At 42.7% G+C, this 16,397-nt stretch overlaps 1 protein-coding gene across 1 annotated transcript in view; it reads right to left on the bottom strand.

Moving 5' to 3' along the window:
• The window catches only part of UNC13B (unc-13 homolog B), a 252,931-nt gene extending 238,430 nt beyond the window's left edge, over positions 1-14,501 (bottom strand). The window contains exon 1 of the mRNA XM_056117067.1: positions 14,170-14,501. Within this exon, the coding sequence (XP_055973042.1) occupies positions 14,170-14,191 (22 nt within the window). The 5' untranslated portion in view covers positions 14,192-14,501. The remainder of the gene's footprint in view (positions 1-14,169) is intronic.
• Positions 14,502-16,397: the final 1,896 nt, after the last annotated feature.

The raw sequence follows: 16,397 nt of genomic DNA, 5'->3' as shown, positions 1-16,397 counted from the left end.
TAGAGAGAGAGTAATGTGGAAATCATCTGTCCCACAGTTAGGGGGAGGGTGTGGAATGAGGGGTATACTGGGGGCTTTGGTGATGGAAAATGGGCACTAGTGAAGGGACAGGTGTTTCATCATTGTATGACTGAGACTTACATCTGAAAGCTTTGTGGCTGCTCTCATAGTGATTCAATAAATAAATTTATTAAAAGGAGAAAAAAAGGTGGAGTTCATGCCCAATTCAATCAGCCTAATCAATGACTGAATAAATAGCAATACTCCTACATAAAAAATAAAATAAGAGCTTCAGGGCTGGAAAGAGGTCTCAAAAGATTGGAGCATTTTCTCTGCATGTGGGAGGTCCAGGTTCAATACTCCACATCCAGATTCCCTAAGTCCTTCCAGAAGTAACCCTCAAGCATCATGACAGGATTGCCTGATATGCCCAAAAACAAGAAAGAAAAAAACAAGAACAAAAATAGAACTTCATCTTTTTATTGGATTATGAGCTTTGAAGATGTGGAAATTAAGATTTAATAAAATAACATGTATAAAGGTATATAGCTCCTGAGTGGCAGATCTGAGATAGTCAAAGTTTTAACATCTACCCTATGTCAGAGAGGTAAGAACATGAGAAAAAAACTGGACAGCATAAATCAGGTGATAAAATTTTAGATTACAAAGCAGAGCATCATCCCAAGAAGATGTTCTATAACATGATCATAGATGTGGATGGATAAAATAAGGTGAGCAGAGGTTTAGATCTAGATCATTGGCCTATATAAAATACCTCTAATCCTTGATAAGATTTCCTTTATGCTTTTGTAACTGAGAAATCAATAAACTTGAGTCATAACTAAAAGATGTACTCAAATATATAAATGTCTTTAAATTAAATCATCTTCATCTTACTTTGAATCACATATAAAAGCAATTATTGTCGGCCATTTAAGCACATCAATGGCCATGATCTAGAGACTCACAAATGAGTCTTGGAACCAAGCCGCTCGCTGCAGAAATTTCTCCAAACCCTAATTATTTAAAATTTTAGAATACCAGGAGCATGTGGCTGCTTTTGTGGCCACACAACATCTCATGCTATTCATAACAAGCAATACAAAATAAATTATCTATCACCTCTCTGTGGGGCAGGCTTGAGTGGTGGTGGGAAAATTTGAAATAATGGTGGTGGGAAGGTGTAATGGTGGTGGGATTGATGTTGAAATATTGAATGTAAACAATTATTGTGAACAACTTTATGAAAATAAAATTTTTTTTAAAAAATTGTCCCACTGTCCAACTTCCAGCCCTTCCTTATTTGGTAAGCACATCTTCCTCTCCACTGACCAGCATCACTCAATGGTGAAGTACCATAGAAATTAATGTGGGGCTGGGAGAGGCTAATGGGTCAGCAGCTAAAGTATCTATCTTGCAAAGACGTAAATTCAATCCCTGGTGCTGTCTGCAGGAACCAAGTGGTCCCAGCAGCCCTACTGCCTATAATAAACAGTGCTGCAAGCACTTTCTGGCCACACTGTTATCAGGTGTGTGCAAGCACCACAACTAAAACACATCATCCAGGCCAGAGTGATAGTACAGAAGGTAAGGTATTTATCTGAACGTGGACAACCAGGGTTCAATCTCCAGCACCCCATATGGTCTCCCAAGTCTGCCAGGAGTGATCACTGATCACAAAGCCAGGAGTAAGCCCTCAATACCTTCAAGTGTGGTCCAAAAACAAAAGAATAAAATAAAATAAATTGCATGATCCTTCGAAAAGAAAGAGAAAAGACTAGAAATGTAGCTCAGCAGTAGACCATGCGCACGTGTGAATCCCTAGCTTCAATAATCAGCATCACAAAGAAAAATAAAGCATGCAACTTCCCAGTGAGCAATGCAACTAAAATGCTATGTGAAAACCACAGAATCAAGAGTGCAACTTCCTGGCAAGCATGTTTGTGAACACAACTAAAAAACAGTGATTCCCAGAAAGCTCTATGATCAAGTGTGTGCGCATCACAACTACATGTGTGATCCCCTAGTAAGCACCACAACCAAATGTGTGAACACTACAATCAAACCTGTGTATGACACCCCCATCCTGCCCTGCCCTGCCCCGCCCCCCAGTCAACATTACATCTACAGAGGGAAGTAAAGTGGTGGGGAAAAAACAAGGCTAAAAACATAAAGCAGGAGACCCAGAGTGATAGTACAGTGGGTAGGGCATTTGCCTTGCGCATGTTTAATCCCCAGCATCCCATATGGTCCAATCCCCGGTATCCCATATAGTCCCCTGAGCACTTCCAGAGTTAATTCCTGAGCACAGAGCTAAGAGTAACCCCTGAGCATCAAAAGCAAAAGCAAAAGCAGCCACATGCTCCTGGTATTCATCAGTGTGACCCTAAAAACTCCCAAGTCCCCCCAAAAAAAACATAAAGCAAACAGGACCAGGGAGATAGCTCAAAAGGATGAAACACTGCTTTTACACGCTAAAGCCCCTGATTAAACCCAAGCAAGAACAGTCCCTCAAGAACCATCAGGAGTTACCCGCAATACAGCAAGTCAGAAGTAGCCCCCAAACACCACTATGAATGGTTCAAAAGATGCAAAATATATGTTAGTAGCCTATCACAATCTGAAGACTTACCTGTAGACATTCACAGTAAATACAAAGAAAAGAAGCAAAAGCAGCAATAAAAGTTATTTTAAAATAACTCTTTAGGAGAAAATAGTTTTCATATATACTACCCAGCATAAACAAAAGTCTCCTGTCTTTTTTTTTGGAGGATGAATAGGGGCCATACATGGCAGTGGTCAGGACTTACTCCTGACTACATGCTCAGGGATCATTCCTGGTTGTTTGCATGTTGGGGGATCACACCTGCAGTGCTCAGAGCTTACTCCTGTCTCTGAGCTCTGGGATTTCTCCTGGAGGTGGTTAGGGAACCATATGGGGTGACAAGGATCGAACCCAGGTCAGCTGCATGCAAGGCAAATGTCCGACCCACTGTACTATCTCCACAGCCCCTCAGAGATCATTCTAGGAGTGCTTGGGAGACCATATGCAATGCAAGAGATCTAGACAGGGTCAGCCTCATACAAGGCAGGGGCTTAACCCCTTTACTATCTCTTGTCCCTCCTGTCTTATTTTCACCCACCTTTTATTACTGTGAGGTCCACCAGTGCGCATGCGCGCGCACACACAAATTAAGAGGAGCAAGACTGGAGCGCCAACAGGTGACACAAAGATTGTTGTTGTTGTTGTGGTTGTTGTTTTATTGTTTAAGTCCTATGTGTCTTTTCCTTTGTATTATGGACATATTTTTAATATTAATGAGCATTTTTGAAAATGAACTCTTTCATTTTAACTAAGGCAAGAATGAAATTATTTCATTTCTAATGATGAACACAAAATTCTACCCAATAAGTTCATTTTTTCCTTTTTCACATTGTGTACCATATGGGGGAACACAACAAAATTGAAAATGGAAAGCTGGTTATCTAACTTTTTCATCCAGAGTAGCAATACCTTAGCATTCTATTTTTTATTGCTATTTATGGAGGCAGGATTTGAGCTACATCAGGGAATGCTAAGGGGTTACTCCCTGGCTTTGCACTCAAGTTACTCCTGGTGATGCTCAGGGGACCATATGGGATGTTGGGCATCAAATCCAGTTGGCCTCATGCAAGGCAAACATCTACCTGCCTTACATCTCTCCAGCCCCAACACCTTAGTATCCTATACAGAAGAAAATAGGGCTTATTTCTCAAAAGCACTTGTACAGTGGATTTTACAGCTTTCCCGTGACAGTCCAAATCTCATCAGAAATATTAATTATGCTCATGTAAATTACTTCTGCTATAAGTGCCTCCAATTTCTTCCCTCACTCAATCCAATATACCTATTACTTGTTACCAGATTTATAAATACACAAAATGGTGCTTTCATTATGCCAGGAAGATTCAAATTAAAGAAACTGCTATGCATAACAAATGGCTCCACCATTTAAAGTTATTTCATTATCCTCACAACAATCACATTCAGCAAGTTACATGAATGGCTTTTAAGTGATTCTCAAAAGGTGCTTATTAGTTGCAGAGGGTGAAGAGGAAACAAGAGAAAAATAAAGACAACTACTTGGGCGTTGCTGGAAGATGGTCAGGGGCCAAGAACTTTGTGGGAGGATAAACGACGGCCAGGGGGACACACTTGGCAGTGCTCAGGGCTTATTCCTGGCTCTGCGCTCAAATCACTCCTGGAGGGCTCAGGGGACTATATAGTATAGGAATTGAACCCAAGTCAGCCACATGCAAGGTAAGCCCTACCTGCTATATTATCACTCCAGTCCCCAAAACACTTTTGAAAGTAGCACTGTAGCACTGTCCTCCCATTGTTCATCGATTCACTAGACTGGACACCAGTCACGTCTCCAACAGACTTGTTGTTACTGTTTTTAGCATATCGAATATGCCCCGGGGAGCTTGCCAAGCTCTGCCGTGCAGGTGAGATACTCTTGGTAGCTTGCCGGGCTCTCTGAGAGGGACAGAGAAATCGAACCAGGGTCAGCCACGTGCTAGGCAAATGCCCTACCTACTGTGCTATCACTCCAGCCCACTTTTGAAAGTAGGAAAATAAAAGGAAAGAATCAAGCATTTATCCTTAATTTCCTACAGTAAATCCAACTGATACCTAAAGAGTAGACATAAGGAAGTTTATCTTGGTTAAAGTATTCCAGTTAATAAGTGGAAAATGATTAAATTAGAACGTCACTATTTTTGCATGTCCTAATATGCTGGTTGTGGCATAGATTAATAAGATTTTGATGGAACTGGAAAAATAGTATAGCTGATAGGGTATTTGCCTTCCACATGAGCAACCTGGGTTCTATCCCCAGCATCCCATATAGTCCCCCAAGCACTATCATGAGTAATTCCTGAGTGCAGAGCCAGGAGTAGTAACCCCTAAGCATCACCAGGTATGATCCAAACAAAAAACATTTTTTATTTATTTATTTCAAATTATTTTAGATTCAGAGACTTGCTCAGTTTTCCCATATTCCTTCTCTCTCCTGTTTCTCTCTTTCTCAGCCTAATTTCCTGCCATAATTCCTTTCTACCTTTTTATTTTATGAAAGTAGTTTACAGGATGTTAGATTCAGAAGGCCCAGAATGTCTGCTTCTCTGTGGTTTAAGCTTGATAATGCTTAAAGTCTCACATATGGCCAACCCTGATTCAACCCCTGACACAGCAATGAGTTCCTTAAACACCACCAGACTGAGTTCCTTAGACAACACCAGCCACAATATAGCCAGTAGGGTGTTTGCCCTGCACACGGATGACCAGAGTTCATATCCCAGCTTCGCACATGGTCCCCTGAGCACTGCCAGGACTAATTGCTGAGTGCAGTACCAGGAGCAACCCCTGACCATCTCTGGATGTGACCAAAAAAAAATTTTTAATTGAAAAAAAAAAAAAAACCACTAGGAGTGACTTCTGAACTCAGAGCCAGGAACAACCCTACAGCATTGTTGGCCTCCAATACACAATTCCCCCCAAAAAATCTGATTTATGAGGTTAGAATGAAAAAGGTTACAACTGGGGAAATCTGATAAATAGTGACTGAGAGGAAGGGTAAAGTGGGTTCCTGGACTGTTTGGGTAATGTTCTTTCTTTACCAAGGAAGTAGTCACTTAGGTATGTTCATTTAATGAATAATTCAGAGAGTTAAATATTTTAGACTTGGTACTTTTCTATATGTATGCTATAAGGCAATAAAAATAAAATTTTAATATTCTAATAGAAAATCTTTTTTGACCTCAATGAAGACAGTCTACTAGAAGATACGATATAAAACATTCTCCCATTGTGGGGGTAGGGAAAGACAATAACTTTATATTAAGAAAAATGAACAGTATTATTCTCCCACTCTTCGGGGGGGAGGGGTTGGGCCCATCCAACAGTGCTCATGACTTACTTCTAGCTCTAGGTTCACTTCTGGCAGCGTTCAGGGAACCAAATGGGGTGTCAGAAATTGAACTCAAGTCATTCACATGCAAGGCAAGTTTCCTACCCACTGTACTATCACTCTGGTCTCTATTCTCTCACTTTTAATTTATTCTGCTTTTGCCAAGTCAGAGCTGATAGTTCCAATGGACTCCAGATTTATATTTTTTAAGAACTGTTTTAAAACTTGCCTAGATTACTAGTTCTCTTGTCTACTATATAGATTTATATCATAAATAGGCACAGAGAAGGTATTTAATTCGTATTTAAAGTTTACAGCCCAAACTTTAAACAAACTCACATAGCAAAGTCTGAAATAAATACCACCAGTGAAATAGGAGACAATTCAACCAGAGTGCAACTTCCAGATACCCCATTTTTAGAAACTTAGAAATTACAGAATGCAGATACTGCTCATAAGGAAGAGAACAGTTTATAACATGAACTATCTATGGTAGAGGAAATTGGTACTTTCCCCCTTCACTGCTGCCTGGCACAGACAAGGCACAATCAACTTCCTGATACCATAGCTAAGCAAAAGGCACCCAGCAGCAACTTTACTTATAAGGCAGGAGGGACTACTGAATGATAGACACCCAACAGCAAAAAATTTGCTGAGGCAGATGATAATGTTGAGGGAGAAAATAAGATGTGAACAAAGTACTTGACAAATCTGTTTTTATATCTGAAAACTCTAATAGGCATTACTATTTACACAATGGGAATAAACCAAAATACATCTTTAGGGTCACCCTGGACTAAAAGGAACCACAATCAATTTTAGTTAACCAGCAGTTAACCTTTCAGAAAAGTAAATGGCTAATAAGCAATGGTAAATCATGACAAACTCTTCTACTCTTAGTTTAAAACTTTTTTCATTTTTTTTTCCCATTGCCTTTTGCTGTTTCTGCAATGACTGGGGTTACATACAGCTGACTTGTTATCATTAAGTGTCATACATTTGACTTCAGTGTTCATACTTTTTAGTTACTTTCATTGCATTGTTTATACACAATTTGGTTTGCAGTGCTTGCCAGGAGTCATATATTTTGTTTGTGACACACCAGAGATCACACTTTGTTTAGGCACCGGGGATCCTTAACAGCAAAGCTGTTGGGATAACACTTGGGTGTGTAAAGTGATACTAGGACTCACACATTCTGTTTTAAACACATAATACATGTTCAACATGGAAAATAGTTTTAAATATAAAGAAGATAAGGATACAAAGAAGACACGGAAGTCATATGTCAAATTTACAAGAATGAAGGGGTTTCATCTTTTTGATGAGTATAAAATATTATCTAAGGGTGAAGGACTTGCTCTTATGCTAAGGCATCTGGATCCTTTAATGGTCCAGCTGAGTAAAGAAAACAATGGAGCCAGGGATGCAGCTCAGAGATAAAGCACCTGCCTTGCATATGTCAGGTCCAGAGTTCACTCTCCAGCAGAGTCAAAAAAAAAAAAAAAAAAAGACAAGCCAGTGAGATCACTCAACCAGCACATGCTTAGCATGCAGGAGGTCTGGATTCAATTCCCAACACTGAGCAGTCCTCAAAGCACTGCCTGTAACTATCAAGCACAGAGCCAGCTGTAGTCCCAAAGCATGACTGGGGTACCAATCTGCCTCCCAAAAAAAAAAAACATGAAAGAAAATAGCAACCAGAGACACAGTCACTGGCATGTGAACACCACAGCTTCACACCTAATATTGTAAGAGATGCCAAACTGATGAAATTCACGAATACAACAGTCTTCGATCTTAGGGCAGAAAACTCTGGGATTACCTAGGAGGAAAGAGAGCCAAATCTCCTCTTTGCCCAAGCACCAGCAGCTGCACCCACACCCTACAGCTGCACCATACAAATGGCCCAATTTCACTGCCTCACAACTAATCTCTGAAGAGAGACCAAGCCCACAAAACTCCCAAGTATGCCACTTTTCAGGCTGAAAATTCTGAAATCATCTCAGAGTGGGGTAAGGAGCCTGTGTCCACAACCCCACTACTATACTATGTATGCCCCACCACCACCACCACCCACTCATACTTTCAGAAACTCCAGCAATCATACCCACAATCCCACAGTCATGTAAACAGCCCCGCTTCACAGCTACTCTCTCAAGAGAGCTGGAATGAAAGTATAGCAAGTAGGGGATTTGCACGCATCCAACCCGGGTTCCATGCCCAGCACTCCCCTGAGTCCATCATGAGTGATCTCTGAGAGCAGAGCCAAAAGTAAGCACCGAGTGTGGCCCCCCCAAAAAAAAACCATAAATAAATAAATAAATCCCAAAAGAGAAACCAAGTCGATGAGACTGGTACACCAGTCCTTGGGCTGAAAACTCTGGGCGCCATCCAGAAAGGGCAGGCAGAGAACCCTCCCAGTAACACAGATCATGGAGTTCCAGGAGCACATACATAAGCAGCTAGCTGCACAACACCTCTGAAGTCCACAATACGGACAGCCCAATAGAATAGGAGCACAGCAAGTTAGATGGAAAAGTACCATAGAAGCCAACTAAGCTCAATAACCAAAATTACTGAGCTCATAAATATGCAGAAAGCTCAACTAGCAAACAGCTCAGACAAAGACTTTAATAACCCCATTGTGAGATACAACAATTTTCACAAGCTTTCTTTTACTGAACTATTTTTTTTATCATTATACTTACTATTTTGTTGTAACAAGCAGTATTAATAAAATTAGTTTGTGCTGCCAAGAGATCAGGTTTGGGGGTGGGTGGGAAACAGGGGAGAGTGGTAAAGGGAAGATCACACTCTTGGAGGGATTGGTGCTGGAACACTGAATGCCTGAAACAACAGTATTTTGAACAACTTTGGAAACCACAATATTTAAATAAAGTTTATTTGGGTTACTATGTTGTGGTTTGGTTTGGTTTTTGGTCACACCCAGTGGTGCTCAGGACATACTCCTAGCTCTGCACTCTGGGATCACTCTTGGTAGAGCCCACTCAAGGGACCATGTCAGATTGAACCCAGGTCAAATCAACCACATGCACGGTAAGTACCCTACCCACTGTACTATCGCTCCAGCCCCTAAATAAAGTTTTGAAAAATAAAAAACTATGTATATACAGTCCAAGCATATGTTGCTACCCAAGCATATGTGTCCCCTGCATCTCCTCTCTTGAGATATGTGGTTTCGTTTTTTGGGTTTTTTTTTTTTTTCTTTTTGAGTTACACCCGGCGATGCCCAGGGGTTACTCCTGGCTGTGCTCGGGGGACCATATGGGATGCTGGGAATCTAACCTGTGTTGGCCATGTTGGTTGCGTGCAAGGCAAACGCCCCTGTGCTTTCGTATTTTAATACTGGGATATGTATGGAGGCTCCCTCTTCATTCTAGAGAAGCCAGTATAAAACCTGTTTTTACTTGAAAAAAAAAAAAGAAAGGAAAGAAAAAATAGTGATCAGTAACCACACAGTTCAAATCTCAGACTGACTGGAAATCTTCAAATACATAAGGAAAACCATCTGTAAACATGCTTATTGTAGACTTTATAAGAGCAAAAATAAAAATCATAAATGTCCAAAAACATGAGGTTGATCAGACTATACACTCTCATAATGAGTTCACTGCAGTCATTTTAAAAAATTATTTTGGTGGGCCAAAGACACTTGCCTTGCACATGGCCAAACCAGGTTTGATCACTAGCATCTCATATGGTCCCCCTGAGCCCCACCAGGAGTGATTCCTGAACACAGAACCAGAAGGAAGTTCTAAGCATCACTGGGTATGACCCAAAAATCAAATAATAAAAATATCTTAGCAGTTGGACAGATGGTACAATAGATAAGGTGTTTGCCTTGCCTACATCCAATACAGGTTTGATCATTAGCATGCCATCATGTTCCCCAAGTCCTGCCACAAGTGATCCCTAAGCACAGAGACAGGAATAAAGCCAATACTCCATTGGGTGTGGCCTAGAAAACAGTAAATAATGATTTAAGGCCAGAGAGATAGTACAAGAGCCACACATGAAGCCAACCCAGTTTTATACTTGAGCACAGAGCCAGGAGTAAGCCCTGAGCACAGCTGGGTATGGTCCCAAAAATAAATAAATAAATAAAAATTTAAAATGGGCCGGTAACAAAAAAAAAAAAAGGAGATACTATAGTGGGTAGAGTGCTTGTCTTGCACATAGTAGACCTGGGATAATCCCAAGCACCCCATATTTTCCACCAGGAGTAATTCCCAGGTGCAGCCCTGAGCACTGCTGGATGTAGCCCCAAAACAAACAAAAAAAGGCATCTCTCATATGTAGGATATAAATAAACATAGTAAGAAAAAAACAAATGATCAAAGTCTTCAGAATTGGAGATTTTGTCCATAGAACTGAGCTTAAATGGAGGGGACCCTTGAGACACTGGTGAAAGGAAATAGGCATTCTGTTGATGGGTGTGGTGTAGGAATAATGTATGCTTTAAAATATAATTAACAGCATTGTAAATCCTGGTACCTCAATAAAAATGTCTGCAGGTAACCCCTGTGCAAGTACAAAGGTGGGAGTAGTCCCTGAGCATCACTGAGGAAAGAAGAAGGAAGGAAAGAAGGAAGGGAAGGAAGGAGTGAGGGGGGAAAAGAAAAAAAAGGAAAGAAACCTCTTCAATGAGATTGTTGGTAATTAAGTCAATTACTTCTTTAACCACTGTTTGAAATTTGACTAGATGAGGAAGATTCTGCTCCAAGAGTAATTGAAATTGAGTTGCTATACAGTATCACTACACAGACTTCTTTCAAAATATGAATAACATTTCTGTCAATATAATGTAAAGAATGTCATTTTGAAAAGATTCTAATCCATTTCTATACATTCCTAACTGCCAAAATATAATAAAAGGATTATTATTACTTCTACTTAGAAAGATTTTGATTTAGATTTTGATTTAGATTTTGATGTTTCATTTTAGAAAGATTTTGATTCATTTCTCTAAATTTTCCTAGGATACTTTTATAAAATTAATAGATGTGGGTTTTGTGACTAAAATCTCCAGGCTTTCTGGGGGTCAGGATGGGCTACCTTCCCCACCTCCCTGTACTCCCAGAAGCCTCAGCAGTCACATCCACACTCCAAAGCGCCCACCCAATTGAAAAGCTTCTCCAATCTTACTGTCCCGATAAAAATACCGACAAAAATACTGAATGCCCTGAACAAACACCATAACCTCTTGGCACCTGTATTACAAACCATAATGCACAAAAAAGAAGAAAGAGAGAAGTAAAGTGCCTCCCATAGAGGGAGGCTGGGAATGGGGAGGTGGGGGATGGTGGTAGGGAAACAGTGGACGTTGGTGGTGGAAAATGTACAGTGGTGGAGGGATGGGTGATGGATCACTGTATGACTGAAACGCAATTATGAATAATTTTGTAATGGTCTCTCTCATGATATTCAATTTAAAAAAATTTTTTTTGCTTTTTGGGTCACACCCGGCGACGCACAGAGGTTATTCCTGCTTCATGCACTCAGGTATTACTCCTGGTGGTGCTCAGGGGACCATATGGGATGCTGGGAATCGAACCCAGGTTGGCCACGTGCAAGGCAAACACCCTACCCGCTGTGCTATCACTCCAGTCTCATCAATTAAAAAAATTTTAATTAAAAAAAAGTAATGTGGAGTTCATGCCCAATTCAATCAGCATAATCAATGGCTGAATAAAAAGCAGTATTCTTACATTAAAAAAAGAGATGCATATTAATAAATCAAGATTAATACTTTTTTAAGTATATAAGGGCTGGAGCGATAGCACAGCGGTAGTGTGTGCCTTGCACACAGCCAGCCCGGCCAAGCCGGGTTTGATTCCTCTGCCCCTCTCTGAGAGCCCAGCAATCTACCGAAAGTATCTTCCCCACCCGGCAAAGCCTAGCAAGCTACCTGTGACATATTCAATATGCCAAACACAGTAACAACAAGTCTCAAAAATGGAGATGTTACTGGACCCGCTCGAGCAAATCAATGAACAAAGTATATACGGAAACTTGTACAGAAATTAATAATCTCCAAAAGCACCACTCAAAAGATAATCACCTGCTCTTCTCCAATTCCCCAGACTCAAAAGAAGAGAAATTTAATTAATATAACATTAAAAGGGGGGAAAGTTTAGCTAAATAGTTTCTAGATAATGAGAATTCCTTAGTATTAGGACAAATGAATAAAACTGTAGCTCCTTCTATGAATTTATTTATTTTCTGTCAAATAAGAGTTTCTAATTTAAGAGTGTCACTACCTAAAGACTCATTCATAAGAGCCAGCTCTGTAAAATGGTGTGGCAGTAGAGATTTAAATTCCAACAGACATTACCAAACCCAACTGCTCCCAAATCCTGCTACTTGACAGTGGAAATCTGAAATAAATAGATTCCCAGCTGTTGAGATAAAATATCTTACTAAAATCAAAACAAAATTCTCATTAATGAAAGATCAAGCATGACAGAAGAAAAATTCTCTAATAATCCCCAGAAATAGGTAAATCCACTTGGGGTTAGTGCAGATTTAACAAAACAGTGGGAGAGAACTGAGCAAAATATTTCAGTTTGCCAGAAGTTGGGGAAAACACTTTAGATAAGAGAGAGAGATTTGGGGGCCAAAGTGATAGCATGGTGGGTAGGGCATGTTTGCTTTGCATGCAGGTTCGTTTCCCAGCATCCAATATGGTCCCCTGAGCACCACCAGAGGTAATTCCTGAGTGCAAAGCCAAGAGTAACCCCTGTGCATCGCCGGGTGTGACCCAAAAAGAGAGACAGAGTTTTTTAAAGCGCTTGTCATTCCCAGAGCCAAAGAAAACTTGAACTCTATCTATCCAGTAAAACACACCAGAATAAAAATATTCTTCTGAATAAATTCTTTTCGTTGCTCACAATCAAATCATTTTATCCTGCTTTGCTCAACAGAGTTGGTAACTTGAATTTCATGAGTTTCTCAAGATCAAATTTAATGGATATTTCAAACCCTGCCTTTTTTTTTCCTTCTCAGATAATCTCTAAAATTACAGTCCTTTCATTCATTCAAAATTAGCCCTGGGCATCTACTGTGTCACCCAGTGGGAATGGGCATCTACTATGTCACCACCGGGAATACAAAAAGCACTTAGAAACAATATCCTCCCTCGTGGTACTCAATCCATGCTGCTTGCCTCCTCTTAAACCCCACAGCTCTCACCTAAACTAACTTCCTCAAGAGTCAAGTGTCCTGCGTGGGAAAAAGAAATACATCAATAAAGGTGCTCGTGGGGACTGAAAAAGAAAAAAAAATCTAAACACAATAACTCTTTTTTGTTTTGTTTTTGTTTGGTTTGGGGGTTCTATGTTTTGTATTTGGACTACTCCCAGTGGGGCTCACGGGTCACTCCTGATGGGGCTCCGGGGACCATATGGGGGGAAGGGGGATCAGGGATCTAACTAAGCCCAGGTTGCTGCGCGCAAGGCAAGAGTCTTAGGCGCTATACTATCTCTCCCGGCCCCTTGAGCATTCATGGAAAGTCAGGAAAGCTGCTAACACACCTTTCCAACACAGGAGTATCACCTTAGCCTAGTTCACAGGGAAGGACCGGGGAGAGGACCGACAAGCAATAGCGGGGCGCAAGTCAAGAAATCCCTTACTAGGATGTAACCATTGTTCCACTGCGCGTTCAAAGAGGATTAAAAAGCGGGGAGGGGGGAGTGGGGTGGGGTGGGGGAGGACCGGCTGCTGCTAAGGGCTAAAGCGTAGCTTCGCGGGGCGGGAGAAGGAAGGAAAGGGCAACGGGAAGCTGCCCACTATCGCCGGACACCGACTATCCGCTGACTCCCAGCCCATCCGCCCCCCTCGCGCTCGTGGGGCGCGCCGGCCTCCCCGCTTCGCCCGCTCCCCGCCCCACGCCCCCCCCCACGCCCCGGGCAGGCATCGGTCGTGGGTCCGCCAGCCCTGTCACACTGTCCCCTGGCTGCGGGAATCGAGAGGTGACCGTCCCTCCACCGAAGGGAGAGGAAACCCACCCCCTCCCCAAAAAAAGAACTCTCTTCAAACGCTCGCGACCGAGTTCACAGAATTGTCCCCCCAGAGGCCCGGCTCGAAAGGGAAGTTTGGGGGAGAAGGTGGTGTTTCGACGTCCCCTGGAGGCGAGTGGGGCGCCCTCCCTCCCCGAGCCCGCTCCCGCCCGCTCACCCCGCGCGCTTCCACTCACCGCGCACGCAGAGCAGCGACATGGCCGAGCCGCCGCCGCCGCCGCCGCCGCGCCCCGGCCGCTCCCTCTTTCCTCCTCAGCAGGTGCCGCGGCGGCTCCCGCGGTCAGCCCCGCCGCGCTGGCCGCTCCTCATGGTCCCCCGGCGCAGGCAGACGAGCGTCCGGCCGCTCCCTCGGACCCGCTCCGCTGGTCTCAGGGTCTCAGCGAGAGCCCCGCAGAGTCTGGAGGACTGGCCAGCAGCGGGCAAGGGACTGGGCGCGGCACCGCGGCGCCATCGCTGGGAGGCAGGAGCTGAGAGGACTCTCCCGTCACTCCACCGGGATCCCTGCGAGCGCCTGGACGAGCGCCCACCGCGGAGGCCCCGCCTCCCAACCAATCAACTCACGCCCAGTCCGCCGGCCCCGCCCCACAGGGGAGGCGGATCCCCTCGCCATCCCCGTTACGTGGGAGAAGGAAAGCGGTTCGGTCCATTAGGAAGGCTTAGAGCGAGGAGGGGGCGGGGATTGCCCTCACCTGTGTGAGGCGAGCGCCGAAGCACTCAAGCCTCCTCCCACGTGGGCGAGGCATCCACTCAAGAACAGATCTTTTTCATTGAAGAATTTTCATTGAACTTCCTTAAGGTCTCAGCTGACGGGGTACTTCCCTGTAATAATTCAACGAGCTCGAACCACAGAGCAAGGAAGTTTCAATTAGCAACTTGTGGGGTTGGGTGGAGGAAAGGAAGAAAATGAGTGAGCGCAAGGTGAAGTGTCTGAAGACCTCGATTCTCATCTATACTTAACCTCTGGTGTCTCCAACGTAAGGAATTGTGCCTAGCATAGGGGGAGCAAGTAAGTGACTATTGAAGGATGAGGGAAGAGACTTTTTTTATGTTAAAAGATTTCTGGAAAGACAACGCAAGAGGAACTGCAGAACAGAGCAGAAAGCAGAGGACACATTGTGTGGTGTACAGATTCAAAACCCACTATCCCAAAATTCTGAGGTAATAAATTTGAGGTAGCACTCAGCATCCTTTTGTTTTGGGGCCACACCCAGGGGTGCTCAGCAATCATCTCTGGTGGGGCTGGAGGACCATATGGGGTGTGGAGGATTGAACTAGGGAAGTCAGTCAGGTTGTCTGCATACAAGGCAAGCCGAACAACTTACCTGCTGTTCTAACTCTCCAGACCCTGCATTTTATTTTTTAAAAGCCCCAAAACGATGTCAGGGTTGAGCATCATTATAGTAAAAGCTTTCTAAGATCTCATTAGCCCGGTTCAAGTTTCAGTTCCCATAGAATTCTGCCTGCCAAACCCGAGATGTTCTAAATCCAGTCCTCAAATTTTCCTTCTTATCACTTGGAGAGCTCTTAAAATTTCTAATGTCTAATATTCCTAATAACATGGTTGAGGGCCAGACCACAATCATGATGGTGACATCAGAAGATCTCTAAGGATGGGACCCAAGCTTGAAGACCTTTACATCTGTTTATATTATTTGAATGTTTAATCCACTTTAAGAACCACTATACTAATCTAACAGTATCTTTGCCCTCCAAAAGCAAATCTACCTACCATACATACTCTTCCTCTTAATGAATGGATGCAATGAAAGAAAGAGCAAAGGCTGTACTAGGACACTAGAGAGTCCATGATCTCTCCATTGTTTATCCAAACTTGGAACAATACCCTGAGAAAGATTTTGAGCAGGCCAATTCAATTAGCCTAATCAACAGAGATGTCTGATCTTAAAAACTATGAAGTCTCTGAGCCACCAAAGCTGAGCTTCTTAGCCTAACTGTTAGAAATCCCAAATGTAAACAAATGTAATTGAGATCTTGTATTCTGGGACTGTGTGAGAATAGACTCTTAAAAAAATTTTTTGAACAAGGGATTCTCCTGAAAGAGCATTCTGCAACTTTTTTACACCTACAAACCAGCACCTGGCCTGTACAATGGTCCACAAACCAGTAGTCATTGAAAGGTGGGGGGAAGGGAGGAATAGTTATGTCCACTGCAGTAGACCACTGGCGTTTAGCCTTTATATACCTATAAGACCAGCACCAGTCTTTGGAGCAGTGGTTGAAGATTACTGGAATGTAAGACCATCTAATAAAAAATGGAAAACCACTGTGTCCTTAGAATCTGTGTCTAATAAAAAATGGAAAACCACTGTGTCCTCAGAATAGATAGGACAGGAGCAATAGTACAGCAGGTAGGGTACTTGCCTTGCATGTGGCCAACCCGAGT

This window comes from Sorex fumeus, unplaced genomic scaffold (genome assembly GCF_029834395.1).
Source record: "Sorex fumeus unplaced genomic scaffold, SorFum_2.1 ptg000034l, whole genome shotgun sequence".
In the NCBI taxonomy this organism is placed as follows: Eukaryota; Metazoa; Chordata; class Mammalia; order Eulipotyphla; family Soricidae; genus Sorex; species Sorex fumeus.
Note: the sequence above shows the minus strand (reverse complement) of the source record. Positions and strands in the feature narration are given on the sequence as shown.